General features: G+C 41.0%; 1 protein-coding gene across 1 annotated transcript; it reads left to right on the forward strand.

Moving 5' to 3' along the window:
- Positions 1–536: 536 nt before the first annotated feature.
- Positions 537–10,032, forward strand: FGA (fibrinogen alpha chain). The gene is made up of 6 exons (XM_032223808.1): positions 537–642; positions 3,093–3,236; positions 5,176–5,359; positions 7,262–7,407; positions 7,980–8,823; positions 9,208–10,032. The coding sequence occupies exons 1-6, from the start codon at positions 592–594 to the stop codon at positions 9,915–9,917; spliced, it is 2,079 nt and encodes a 692-aa protein (XP_032079699.1). The 5' UTR covers positions 537–591; the 3' UTR covers positions 9,918–10,032.
- The last annotated feature ends 5,307 nt before the right edge of the window (positions 10,033–15,339 follow it).

The raw sequence follows: 15,339 nt of genomic DNA on the forward strand, positions 1-15,339 counted from the left end.
GGGTTTTCACCTCTTCCATCATAGTCTCATAGGGGCTATGGGACCTCCCTCATGAAGAGGGAGGGGACAGAGGGATAAGGAGTCAGACAGACAGAAAAAAGGTGTGGGGTAGATAAATCTTCCAGAATTTGTACAAATGTTTTTCCCTTCCAGAAATCTAAAGATTACAGTGCGATATAAAAGATAGAGAACAAATGTTCTTCTGCAACGCACTCCTCTAATGCAAGAAATAGCATCTGTTTGTCATTGCATTGGCTTTGTGCTTAACGTTGGATTCCTCTCTACAATTTACCTTGAAATGACTCATTTCAACCTTTAGACATTCTCAGTTCCAGGAATATGGTTGGAGCAACCAGGATTTGCCTTCCATGTTTGCTAGCATTGAGCAACTAGACTGTCAAAAAAAACAAGAGTTTGGGCAAGAGTTTCTGGGTCACCAAACTCAGAGATTGCAACATGCCTGTGTAAACAGAAGGAAACTAATCATTAATGAAGGAAGGGGAGGAGGATTGACAAAACAAAGATAGAAATAGAACCAAAAATGCCCAAGTGAAGGCTATTCCTTTGGGCCACAGCCATACCTTTCTGAAGATGTTTCCACTAAGAATTCTCTGTGCACTACTGTCCTTCAGCATCGCCTTGGTATGAATATATTTTATCTAGTTTTTTTCTTTACTGATTATATTGATTTGTGTTCTTTTCATTACTTGCAGCGACATATTTCATCCCTTCACTATCAAATACACTATAATTTGATCAAGAACAACAGCCTGTCCACTTCAAATATTCTCTTAGTGGCGGTATAATTCTTGGACCAACTTGGAAGTTTGTTGATAAAATTAATATTTAGCTTTGTATGGCACATGTGAAAAAAATCCCACTGGCACATTTAGCTCCTATTTATGTTCCATGACTTGCATGGAATAAATAATTCGATCTCTGGAGAGTTGATGGAGACCCCAGAAGAACGTTGGGATTCAGCCCATATCTTGATGTGGCTTTGTGTTTTTAAATGCTCACGGAGGCTGTTTATCATCTTGCTTGCTTAGAAACTGTGGGTGCTTTATAAATATTTTCATGCATTTATATGCATTTCCCTTATATTTTTATACAAAAACTAGATGACATTTTTGAACATGTTATGTATAAAATTAATAAAGAGAATTTTTTTTACGTGCTTACATTTTTTCATACAATTATCAGAAGTCAGGCTCATACAGGGGCACTACAAATGCATTAGTGTAAAACTAATATTGTAAAACTACCATGTTTCCCTGAAAATAAGACAGGGTCTTATTTTCTTTGGACCCCAAAATACCCACTTGGCCTTATTTTGGGGGAGGTCTTATTATTTTTGAGGTGCAGAAGGAGGCAATAGCAATAGCAATAGCAATAGCAGTAGACTTATATACCGCTTCATAGGCCTTTCAGGCCTCTCTAAGCGGTTTACAGAGAGTCAGCATATTGCCCCCAACAATCTGGGTCCTCATTTTACCCACCTCGGAAGGATGGAAGGCTGAGTCAACCCTGAGCCGGTGAGATTTGAACCGCTGACCTGCTAATCTAGCAGTAGCCTGCAGTGCTGCATTTAACCACTGCGTCACCTCATGGCTGCTGCTATGTTGCAATATTTTCGGTGGAGGGCTTATTTTAGTCCATGCGTTCAAAAGCCTGATTGGGCTTATTATCCAGGGAGGTCTTATTTTATGGGAAACAGGGAATATTTGACTACTTAGAAGTCCCATTGATGTCAAAGATTTCTGCTGTATTCTAAAGAAAAAAGCTGGGACAGTGGAACTTGGATAGACAGCATATTACAGTCATTTAAATGGCTGCTGTAAAAGTGTAATCCCTGGTAACGTTTGAAGAAGATGGATAGAATATTACTGATTTTAATCTTTTATTTTAGGTTTAATCATTTGTTATCAATAATCCAATGATCCTATTCATAGGACATGATCTTCATTTACATCAGAAACAACATAGTTCTAGGAATAGCCCCAGTTCAGAGTAATTAGTGATATCATGATTTGTATTATAAACCACTTTTATATTAATATTTGAAAATCCTTGGTTTGAAGTTAGAGATTATTTGTATTTAAAATAAACTATATACTGCTTATATAAATGCACATGAATTTATCAGAATTATTACAGTATTGTAATACTGTAATAATTCTGATAAGTTTATGTGCATTTTGATGTAGTCAACATCTAAACATAGAAAGCTGTTCTTCATTTAAGGTTCTATTTTTCTATTTTTACTATAATAGCTAATATTAAGGAAGAATTTCTCTGTATATCAATCTATTCACTTCACAATTTAAAGTTCCATGACATAAATTAAATATGTCTTCTAATTAAATGGAGAGTCAAGTTGAGCTATCTGGCACACTTGTATTGCAATCTGTATTGCAATTGCTAATTTCAATATCCAACTCATAAGGTTTAATATATTTTGTAATATGTTAATTTACCACTAAAAACACTTGTGGCCTGAACCCAAACAAGTGACCTACATTGAAATCCTATTGAAATCAATGGGATTTAAATTAAACCTGATTAGATGTTACTGTGTGCTTCCATGGGCCCTAATCAAGCAATTCTAATTTAACGTCATCTATTTATAGGAAAGGGGGATTTTTTGGGGGGAGTAGTGAAATTAATCACTCAATCCATATTTATAAAGCCAGGAAGTAGGCACCTATTGCCAGAGATGGAGTGTCTCTTTGAGACTCTATGCATTTTGTTTCTTTGAATGATTGTTACCTATTTATTGAAAAATGAATAGTCCGTGAGTCTGAAGCAAGTGTCTAAATCAGTGTTTCTCAACCTTGGCAACTTGAAGATGTCCGGACTTCAACTCCCAGAATTCCCCAGCCAGCTGGGAGTTGAAGTCCGGACATCTTCAAGTTGCCAAGGTTGAGAAACACTGGTCTAAATGTAGTTGATTATTTTTAGCAAATTATTTTTTATCAACTAAAAAGATATGGATTATTTATAAAAGAAATTATTACTGTGTGAGTTTTCAGCCTTTCATTTCAGCCTTAATTTAGTCTCTTTTTTACCCTCCTTTGTTTATTTCATCACAGGTGACCAGTGCTGAATCTACCTTAGAAGAAGTTAGAGGAGGACTTGAAGGAGAAATAATACGTGGTCCCAGAATAGTAGAGCATAAAGCTCAAGGTGACTGCAAATCTGATAAGGATTGGCCAATATGTGCCGATGAGCATTGGGTAAGCCAAAAGACAACAGAAAGCCAATGGCAGACTAATCATGTTGTTTCTCATGCAAAACAGCTATTTCTCCCCATTGTAATATATTAGATCAGTGTTTCTCAACCTTGGCCAGCTTGAAGTCCACCAGACTTCAAGTTGGCCAAGGTTGAGAAACACTGTATTAGATATAATAGGCTCAATACAGCAGAGAAACATATTTGTAATTCAGTAGTTGTCTTCTGTAGAAAGCCCCTGTAGAAAGCCCCTGGTTGGAAAATGTTGTTCTAAGTTAACCAAACTAATCAAAACAAAGCATTAAAGAAACATTTTTTTGGAAATGGCTTGATTAGGAACACTTCAGGCCATAGTTCTGCTAACTTTACTAAGAGAAAGCCAGTTGCAGCACCCTTAACCTGATCATTGGCTGATAAGTGTTTTGTTAGTACTAGCAGAGAAGGAATCAAGTTATTTAATTACTCCAGAAGAAAAACTGGAGTAAACTGGAGTATAATACCTTCTTTGCCACACAAGGGAAGAAAGGAATGGAATTTAATAAATCTACGTATTTATTCTGGATTGCCCCATCATAGATTTTTTTAAACTGCAAGTAGTCTTGACTTTACTTAGTGACTATTTGAAGCTACAACAGCTCTGTAAAAAGTGACTTAATACCATTTTCCATACTTATGACGATTGCAGCATACCCATGGTCATGTGATTTGCATCTGGATGCTTGACAAGTGACTCACAATTATGACGGTTGCAGTGTCATTCATTTAACAACTGTGTTACTAATTTAAGAGATTCACTTAACAACTGTGGCAAGGAAGGTCGTACAATGGGGCAAAATTCACTTAACAGATGTCTCACTTAGCAACATAGATTTTGGGCTCCATTGTGGTCATAAGTCAAGGACTACCTGTAATTGTTTTCCTCTCCTGAGTAGAAAAAATAACTAACCAGAAAGTAGATTTTTAGATTGTTATTTTTTTTTGCAGAACTTCAAAAAAATAGTCATCACATGAAGAACACAGCCATACTGACTTGTGCATTTCCACACAAATATTAATTTGTGGATTGAGAGGGGATAAGGGAGTCATTGCTGTTGCACAAAAAGTTAATTAATACCAAAGAGTTACTTTTGAGTAAATGAGCATAAATTATACAAATCTGTACAAGAAGTTTTTTATCCTGGTTTGGGTGCACACAATATGCAGTGGTGGGTTTCAAAAAAACCTACTCTGTGGGTGTGGCCTCCTTTGTGGGAGTGGCTTGCTGCCCATGTGACCGGATGGGAGTGGCTTGCCGCCCATGTGACCGGATATGAAGATGCCGACGACACTTGTCAGAACCACCTTAAATTACCTCACACACAGCACTGGCATGCATAAGAATATGATGTAAACTTGTTTTTTAAAAGGCATCTTTGGTTTGCGTTAAAACAACTTCAACACATGCAATGTTCTGATTGCACCACAAACGCAGTAGTCATCCTTACCTTTCACAGAGGCACTGAGTTTTATAAATATGAGCATGATAGTGTAGAATAATCATATCCAAGGACCAGTGGTGGGTTTCAAAAAAATTTGGAACCTCTTCTGTAGGTGTGGCCTGCTTTCCGGGTCCACTGGTAGAACCTCTTCTAACCGGTTCGGTAGATTTGATGAACTGGTTCTACCAAATAGGTGCGAACTGGTAGGAACCCACCTCTGACAATATGGTAAGCTATTGTAAACCACAATGACTGAGTAGAAATGTCAGTCTAAAGCTGGATTCACTTAATATTTCATTTAATGACCATGGCACAGGACTCGCTTAACCACATTGCTTAGCAACCAATATTCTGGTTCTGATTGTTTCCATAACCTGAGACTACCTATACTTTCTAACATCTGAAAATGTGTTAATTATTTGTCAATTACTTTATGTGTTCTTTTACTTTGTTTCTGTTATTTAGGGCATTAAATGTCCCTCAGGATGTAGGATGCAAGGACTGATAGATGAAGCAAATCAAGAGTTTCAAAACAGGATAGAAAACATTAAGAAGGCGCTTTCGGATAACCAAAATAGTTACAAGTCATCTAATAATTTGAAACAGGAAATTTTTAATTATCTGGAAAGATATCTGCCCAGTGAACAAGGTGAGTTTAATCCCAGTTATATGAAGATTTTAAAAATGCCTATAAAATTGGCCACCATGCTATAAAAAGTTGTTGAAATTCTAGAAAGAGTACAGAGAAGAGCAACCAAGATGATAAGTGGACTGGAGCCTAAAACATACATGAAAGGCTACAGGAACTGGGCATGGCTAGTCTAGTGAAGAGAAGGACCAGGGGAGATCTGGTAGCAATACTTGTGGGTCTGCCACAGAGAGGAGGGGGTTAAGTTATTTTCCAAAGTACCTGAAGGCCAGACAAGGAATAATAGATGGAAAGTGAACAAGGAGACATTCAACCTGGAAATGAGACATTTTCTGACAGTGAGAACAATCCAATGGAACAGTTTGTCTTCAGAAGTTGTGGGAACTTCATCACTGGAAGCTTTCAACAAGAAACTGGACTGCCATCAGTCAGGAATGGTGTAGAGTCTCCTGCTTAGGCAGGGGTTGGACTAGTTCAGTGGTCTCCAACCTTGGCAATTTTAAGACCTGTGGACTTCAACTTCCAGAGTTCCTCAGCCAGCTTTGCTGGTTGAGGAACTCTGGGAGTTGAAGTCCACAGGTCTTAAAGTTGCCAAGGTTGGAGACCACTGGACTAGATGACCTACAAGGTCCCTTCCAACTCTGTTAATCTGTATTTCTGTAATTTAAAATTGAAATTCTTTGAATTCTCTATCTTCAATGTATCTGGAGAGCAGACTGGGAAGGTTGCTACATAAAATAATTGAGTTTAAATACTGTTAGCTATTTCTTTTTAAATATATACTTGTTTCACCTCAGAATTGAAACTTTTTGACATAAATTGGTAAAAAGCATTATTATCTAATTCTGGGCTGTTTCGGGTATTTTCCATATCACAAAAATGTTTTTACCAATTACTTAACCAAATCTTAGAAAAGTATTTCTTCCAGTACATTATTTTTTTCATTTTCCTTCTGAAAATTATTTGTCATGATTTCATGCATATATTAATTTTCCAGTGCCATCTCTGGAACATTTGGGTTAGTATTAAGATTAAGAGGAAAGGCAGGAAATCCAGTTCCAAATTACGCATGCTTAATATGTTTCTAAGCTACCCTCTCAGTATTTGATAGGATGCACCTAAAACATAAACATTAACAATGGTGTACTCCAATATTACAAATGACAATGTAGTCCAATATTAATTGGAACCACAATGACTGGGAGATAATTCTTTGGGATGATAGACTGTGCAGTTCAGGAAACGACATTAAGGAGGAATTGCAGATATAGTATTCTATCCAGGGGTGGGTTTCAAAAATTTTAGCAAGGGGTTTTCTGCCTGGTTGCTGGGTGGGGGTGGCCATGGTGGATGTGACTTAGTTGTCTTCCTGCACCATGACGCGGAGGTGTTTTTGCCCTCCCTGGACTCCGGAGGCTTTCCTCAAGCCTCCAGGATGGCGGAAACTGCCTCCCCAGGCTCCAGAGGTTGGAAACAATCCTGTTTTCAGCCTTCCCGAACTTCCAGTAGGTGTGTTTTTTGCCCTCCCCAAACCTCTGGGCACGCCCTGCATTTACCTGCATACAAAATGGGCCACTTGGGGACTCCTGGGAGGGGCAGGGCAGGGTGAGTGGGGCCAGCCAGGAGTGGGATTTGGGGATTCTCTGAACTGCACTGAATCTTAGCTAGAGGTTCTTCCGAATCCCTGCAAACCCCCAGCAGTCCACCCCTGATTCCATCTCTAAATCTCTATCCAATCTTGCAAACACATATATAGTCATACTGACTGTTATACAGGTGGCTTCATCTAATTTTAAAAGCATAAGACTGGGAAGGCTGTGTAGCTTTGGTTAATGCATATTTTTTTAAAATCACACTGTATGAAGGGCTGCGGCTACACTGTACTAATTTCTTTTATTACAGAATTAAATAAGAACTATGGGCAAATATCTGATGATCTAAGAAGGAGATTGGTGACACTGAAACAGCGAGTTGCTGATAAAGTAGAAAGGATTAAAACTTTGCAGAACTCAATCCATAATCAAGTTGGAGAATTGAAACGTTTAGAGGTGAGTTGTCTTGTTGTTGTTTTTTTAAGATGTATCTATTTTAAAATGCTGGAACAAATATTTCCCAGTGCACCTTTTTCTTAGTTATATGTTTCAATGAATGAGGCAGTTTCAGCAACCACTGTGAGATTAGAAAAAAAAATTGTACGATTAATAATCTCCCTCCTTCTCTCCCTCCCTCCCTCCCTTCCTTCCTGTTTCACAGCAGCAACATTTTACTATGTTATTTTATTATGCTAAATAATCTGTTGGTAGATAAGACCAAAAATGTGAATCAGCATTAACATGGATGAGCTATAGTCTTAGCAGACTGCCAGGGAAAAGCTATTTAAAATCTGCACTTCGTTTGCAGAGGACTTTTCAAATTATATAGAGTCATGTGAAATGAAGCCACATGTAATTCAATGATTGCAAGGGGCCCATCTACATTTATGGCCTTTACAAGCGTTCCTTATTTTTAATCTTATGGGGCAGCAACTAGGGTTACAATTCAGGGAGATTTAGGAATCAATGTCTACTTACAAATTTCTACATTTCCCCCCCTCCCCCTCCCCCGAATCCTTATGGCCTAGGTGGACATTGATATAAAGATACGTGCCTGCAAAGGATCGTGTGCTCATGTTTTCAACTACAATGTGGACACAGAGAGTTATGCAAACATACAGAAGCAGCTCGTACAAGTTAATGCCATTAAAATGGTGTCAGAAGAAGAAGGCGTTCCCCTCAAGACACTGAAAATAACAGAAGTGAAGGACTCCCCTGCTCCCATTCGCTATAAATCTGCTGCTCTGACTGAACAGGAAGTAAGCTTACTTGACACTATAAAGTTGTTTAAGGTAGTATTGGAAGATCCTAAAGGATCCTCAGCAGATACCAAATATGCTGCTCCCGAAGTAGAAGTGTTTGGAAAACCGCCTATAAGTAAAGCAATAATAAGACCTTCTACTGATGTTCGTACCAGCCATACATGTATCAAAACCACCACTACAAAAATCATTCGTGGGCCTGGTGGTTTACGAGAAGAGACCGTTGAAGAATATAAAACTCCGGATGGTTCCGATTGTTCTCATTTGGAAGGTTTCATTAAAGAAGCTATCAGTAGTGGCGCCGGCGGAAGTGGCTCTCATGATTTCGTTCCCCAACATCCAGACGCAGATTCTGGAACCTTAACATTTAGCCACACAAAAATACCGGAAGGGGACCCTTTTTCAGAAATAGGGGAGGACGAATTTGATGACTTCTCAAGATTTGACCATTTCTCCCAGGGAGGCCACACCAAGACAATAATAGGGACCAAGTCAAGAGTCATTGAAACAGAAGAAATACAACATGATGAAAATACAGAGCGTAACACTGGTTTAGAAGAACAAAGCTTCAATGCAGAGGAGAAGCTTGGGAAAGGCAACATCGGGACAGGTATCCATCCAGTTCATGGAAAATAATTGTGGAGGGAGCGAAAATGAAGTTTGCAACCAAACTGACACAAATACTGCAATCCATGACATTGTTCAGTTAATGAAAGCCATGTGTCTGTTTGTTGCCAATTAAGAAAGGTGGGGTACATTGAGCTTTTATCATGAGTCATTGGTTAGCAAGGCAGATCCATACAGACTACGAGAGGTAATAAATTTAAATCAAATGTACTTTTCGGGTGGGGGACGATGCAAAGATGTCTTTCCAATGTAGCACAACATTGAGTGTAGACAGTTGACTTCAGCAATATTACTGTTGGATACCTGTGAGCTTGTAATAAAACTTAATTGAAAACTTCTGTCAACTTGATCAACTTTGTTTTTTTAGACTGTGAGGATATCCACCAAAAACACACTTCTGGTGCCCAAAGTGGCATTTTCAGAATCACGCCAGCAGGATCCGCTAAGGTTTTTTCAGTTTATTGCGACCAAGAGACTACTTTGGGAGGATGGCTTCTGATCCAACAGAGATTGGATGGGTCATTGAATTTTAACCGGACCTGGGAAGACTACAAGAAAGGTTTCGGCAGCTTGGATGTCAAAGGGAGGGGAGAATTCTGGTTGGGCAATGAAAATCTCCATATCCTGACCCAGAAAGATACTGTTCTTCGGGTTGAACTAGAAGATTGGGAGGGTGATAAAGTTTATGCAGAATATAATATAAACATAGGTTCTGAATCAGAAGGTTATAGACTCAGAGTCTCCAATTACAAGGGGACAGCAGGGGATGCCCTGATCAGAGGATCAGAGGAAGATGGCACTGAATATACATCTCACACTAGCATGAAATTTAGTACATATGACCGAGACAGTGATCAGTGGGAGGAGAATTGTGCTGAGGTGTATGGAGGTGGCTGGTGGTATAACAACTGCCAAGCTGCTAATCTCAATGGTATTTACTACTCAGGTGGTCAGTATGATCCAAGGAACAATGTTCCTTATGAGATTGAAAATGGAGTGATTTGGTTACCCTTTCGGCCATCAGATTACTCTCTCAAAGTTGTGAGAATGAAAATTCGGCCAGTGGAAACCGACTAGATACTAGTCTTAAAATTTAATCCAACTTTCAAAACAATATATACAGAAGTGGTATTCAGCAGGTTCTGACCAGTTCTACAGAACCGGTAGTGGAAATTTTGAGTAGTTCGGCAAACAGGTAAATGCCACCTCTGACTGGCCCTGCCCCCATCTATTCTCTGCCTCCCAAGTCCCAGCTGATCGGGAGGAAATGGGGATTTTACAGTATCCTTCCCCTGGAGTGGGAAAGGAATGGAGATTTTACAGTATCCTTCCCCTGCTATGCCCACCAAGCCATGTCCATAAAGCCATACCACACCCACAAAGCCACGCCGACAGAACCAGTAGTAAAAAAATTTGAATCTCACCACTGAATATATACCTCAAACCTATGTGTGTATGTGTGCGTATGTTTGTTTGTTTCTTTCTTTCTTTCCTATCTGAATGCAACTGAGTGATACCTACTTATTAAACAAAATAAACAGATTCCTTCTAATAAATTTTTCTGGTGTATTTAACTTATTTTGCAAAATAAAAAGGAAGGCTCTCTATAAGTTGTAACTGTGTGAAGAATTACAATGAAACCAGATTTTAAACCATTTCAGTGGAAAAATATTGAGAGTGCAAAGAATGACCCTTATAGTTATATACAGTATATGGAAGAAAACTAGAGGGAAAGTGGAAAGAAGCAGATTTGTACTTTTATTATTGCATAAGTAGGATGAGAAAAGTAAAATCTTCTTAGAAAGAAATTATCGTTAAGACAAAATTTTGAAATGGTACAGGAACATATATTATCAATGTAATAAAACAATATTATAGGGACACCTACAATTACATAGGAAATCTACCAGAAGCTACCTCATACTATAATAGTTAAATATTCACTGAGGAAATATAATAATCTTCAACACTAAAAAAAATTATGATGACTTCCATTAGATTCTCAAGTAACTGCACAAGAAGCCTCTAAGGCAGAGGTGTCAAACTCAAGGCCTGGGGAGCAGATTTGGTCCATGGGGTGCTTAGATCTGGTCCAAGGATCCACCCTGAAAACAGCAAAAAAACCATCCCATGATCCCTCTGCCAGTAAAAATGGAGCTTGGGTGGGCTGTGCACGGTCCTCCCGAGCTTCATTTTTGCTGGCAGAGGGTTGCAGGAGGTACCCCTCCCCCCGGACACAAGTGACATCATGCTGGCCACGTGCCCCCCCCCAAGGTCGAACACAACTCAGAAAAAAAACAATTTTGGAGTTCTCAAAGACCTACTGGGAAACATGGGTGCTCGTTTTGTTCAACTTCATACTGATGTGAACACCGTTGTACTGTGGTGGGCAATGAGTCACCATCTTCTCTAATTGCATGGGAACATTTTCAGCTTCTGAGGCCATAACCACTTATCACCGCTCCCTTATCACATGCTTACTTGACCCTTATCTGTCTTGATTTATTTGAGATAGCTAGGAAAGGCTGACTGGATGGATCAAGAGAATGATGATGGAATGGTCTTGTAATTTCACTGTCCTCAACTCAATAATCATTTCCTGGATCTCAAGGTTTTCACCAAATATACTGCCCACTCCAAAATATTTTTTTGGAGGGCGATACTGTAAGATAGGTTGCAGATGTTCATGGAGATGACTGTTTATCTTAATGTTCTGACCGAGGCTTCCCAAGAGCCTTCCCAAACTCCTTGTCCCAGCAAAAAAAACCTTTATTAATTTACAGTGAATTCTGCTCATTCCCAGCCAGTCTTTCAAAGGAGGATTTACAGACACAGACCTTATCTGGCTTGAGAACTGGCAGGCCGATATCTGCAGAACTTGGCAAGGAGTCTCAGAGGGTCACCAACCTCCTCACTGTCCGAATCTGCTGCTAACTCCGCTGGCCACTGGCGGGCCACAACATTTAATTGTTTTAGCCTGGATTTGGGACAAATCAGCCATAGACTCCCATTCTTCCTATGGAAACAGACACAGAATGTGTCTTTTATTAATCCTAATTTCATCTCTCTATGCCTTTGGAATAACAGTTTCCTGAATCAGGAATTTGGAACACAGTTTTTCTGTGATTCTTCTCTGATATGCAGAAATGGAGTACTGGTAGTCCTCAACTTTAAATAGTTCATTTAGTGACTGAAGTTACAATGGCAGTGAAAAAAATGACTTACGGCCATTTTTCACACTTACGACCATTGCAGGATCCCCATGGTCACGTGATCAGAATTCAGATGCTTGGCAACTGACTCATATTTATCACAGTTTCAGTGTTTCAAGATCACGTGAACACCTGTTATAACCTTCTGACACGCAAAGTCAATGGGGAAGCCACATTCACTTAACAACCATGATACAAATAGTTCTCAACTTATGACCACAATTGTGCCCAAAATTGATGTTGCTAAGAGACATTTAAGTGAGTTTTACCTCATTTTATGACCTTTCTTGCCATAGTTGTTAAGTGAATTGTTAAGTCCTCACTTTTACAACCGCTGTGTGTCCGTCAAAGATAGGAGCAATGCTATTGGTTCCAATGCAACTCCCGGCCGGCGGGAGAATTGCGGAGCTCTGATTGGCTATTCCTCTGACAGCTCAGCTATAAAAAGCTGTCAGAGGGACCATTTGCGTTGTTAGTTACTGGTTCTGTTAATAAAGTTTGTTGGCTTAAACTGTCTCCTGTCTCCACAGTGCTCAGATTAATATACTGGTGACAAAGGTGGGATCCTTCTGTTGAAGCAGCCACCACGATCCACCTCTGAGCATTAGGGGTCAGATTTACCTCAGGGAAAAACTGTTCCTGATAATAATGGCAGCTGTTCCTCCAGTTCACAGCGTTCGTTCCAGGGCAGGAGTCTTGGGAGGTAGCAATAGCAATAGCAATAGCAGTTAGACTTATATACAGCTTCATAGGGCTTTCAGCCCTCTCTAAGCGGTTTACAGAGTCAGCATATAACCCCCACAGTCTGGGTCCTCATTTCACCCACCTCGGAAGGATGGAAGGCTGAGTCAACCTTGAGCCGGTGAGATTTGAACCGCTGAACTGCAGATAACAGTCAGCTGAAGTGGCCTGCAGTACTGCACTCTAACCACTGCACCACCTCGGCTCTATAGGTATTCATTGAGAGATTTGAGTGCTATCTGCAAAGACAAAAATGGTGCATACAGTAGATTTTCTTGGGTACTTGATTGATGCTAAGGGAATCCATCCAGCCCTGCGAAAGTGGAGGCCGTTAAATTGGCCCTTGTTCCTACAAACAAGTTAGAACTGCAAACCTTTTTAGGGTTGCTTAACTTCTGTGCCATGTTCTTGCCGCATAAGGCTTCAGTTGCCAAGCCTTTGCACAGGCTGCTGGATAGTTCAGCTGCCTGGAAATGGGGCAGCCACAAAGCAAAGGCATTTGTGGCTGTTAAAATACCTGTTAACTTCTTCGGCTGTTCTCATGCAGTATCAGGAGGACCTGCCCCTCACTGTGTCTGATATTGCCAGCCACTCTAAAAGAGACCCTATCATTTCCAAAGTGCTAGATTGGGTTCGCAGGGGTTGGCCAGGAAATGGAGTGCCTGCTGCTTTCCTATCATATTACAGAAGACGGCTTGAATTGTCTGTAGTAAGGGATTGCCTATTGTAGGGCAGCAAGGTAGTGGTGTCCTCACCACTCTGCCAGTCGATTCTTAGTTTCCTCCATGAGGGCCACCGAGGCATAGTGCACATGAAGTCTTTGGGGTGCAGCTATGTCTGGTGGCCCAAAATGGATGAAGCTATTGCGGAGTGGGTGCTCTGCTGCCAGCCCTATCAATCATCCAGGCCTGCACCAGCCACTGCCACCCCCTGGAAGGGTGAGCTGCCTTGTGGTCCCTGGTCCGGAATCCATTTGGAATTTGCAGGGCCAGTTCAAGCCCACGTGGGACTGGTAGTAGTGGATGCCTTTTCTAAGTGGGTGGAGTTAACACCCATGCATTCTAGTATGGCGGAAGCTACTGTAGAGCATTACAGGGCCTTTTTGCAACACATGGCTTGCTGGACACCATCGTGTCCGACAATGGGCCGCAGCTAACCTCGGCAGTGTTCCAGGCCTTCATGGCTAGATCTGGGATTCGCCATGCCATGGTGACTCCGTACCACCCTGCCAGTAATGGCAGGGTGGAGCGAGCGGTGAGCTCAGCTAAGGACGCCCTGGGTAGGATGGAGTCTGGACATTTACCTGATAAACTCAACCGCTATATGTTCATACAACACATAACTCCCTGCCCAGAGTCAAGACAAAGTCCAGCCGAGCACCTGATGGGTCAACAACTGCAATCTGTACTGGACAGACTGCACCCAACGTATGCAACAGATGTGCCGCAGGAGGGAATGGGAAAAATGTGGAGTTTTACACCTGGGGACTGAGTGTTCGCTAGGAATTGTGTAGGGGACCCGAAATGAGTGCCGGGTATAATAACAGAGGTAACCGGGCCCTGTTCTTATAGGGTCCAATTAGAGGATGGACGGATGTGGCGGCGACACATTGATCAGCTGCGGCAACGTGACCAGCCAAAAGCCAATGTACACGCCAGACTATCTCCGTTGCCTTACCCAGTTCACATTCCAACTACTGAGGAAGTCACTCAACCAACCCCGTTGTTGAGCCAAGTTCAAAATCCTACCGCCGCATGCCAGCCACAACAACTGTGTTACAGGAACCACCGCGTCAACCTCCCGAAGCGATCTCGGTGAAAGACCTACCTGTGGAGTCCGGATGGCCAACCAATGGGAAGGGTCCAGCCGATGACGTCACGACAAGGCCTGCAGCTGAGGACAATCTTGGACATGTTCCTTCTCCAGCGCCCCCACTAGAACTGAGGCAGAGCCACCGTCAGCCCGCTTACTTAAAAAGACTACGCTTGCATGGTCTGGGAGGAAGGTGTCCTCACTTTTATGACTGCCAGGTGTCTGTCAAAGATAGGAGCAATCCTATTGGTTCTGACACAACACCTGGCCGGCGGGAGAATTGCTCGGGTATAAAAAGCTGTCAGAGGGACTGTTTGCGTTGTTAGTTACTGGTTCTGTTAACAAAGTTCGTTGGCTTAAATTGGCTCCTGGCTCCTCAGTGCTCAGATTAAAATATGAATCACGGCAGTTGTTAAGTTAGTTACAGGTTTGTTAAGTGAATCTGATTTATCCATTGACTTTGCTTGTCAGAAGGTCACAGAAGGAGCTCACATGACCACATGATACTGCAAACATCATAAAAATGAGTCAGTTACCAACTGCTTGAATTTTATTCAAGTCACCATGGGGACGCTGCAACAGTCATAAATGTGAATAATGGTCATAAGTCACTTTTTTCAGTGATGTTCTAACTTTGAATGGCCACTAAATGAATTGTTGTTAGTCAAGTACTACCTGTACTAACTTAACAACTGCAGGGATTCACTTAGAACTGTGGCAGGAAAGGTCAGATA

This window comes from Thamnophis elegans, chromosome 9, assembly GCF_009769535.1.
Source record: "Thamnophis elegans isolate rThaEle1 chromosome 9, rThaEle1.pri, whole genome shotgun sequence".
Lineage (NCBI taxonomy): Eukaryota > Metazoa > Chordata > Lepidosauria > Squamata > Colubridae > Thamnophis > Thamnophis elegans.

Coding starts and splice junctions, on each gene's coding strand:
- FGA (XM_032223808.1), top strand. CDS start 592: ATGTTTCCACTAAGAATTCTCTGTGCACTACTGTCCTTCAGCATCGCC. Junction 3,237..5,175: donor TATGTGCCGATGAGCATTGG/GTAAGCCAAAAG, acceptor TCTGTTATTTAG/GGCATTAAATGTCCCTCAGG. Junction 7,408..7,979: donor GAGAATTGAAACGTTTAGAG/GTGAGTTGTCTT, acceptor CTTATGGCCTAG/GTGGACATTGATATAAAGAT.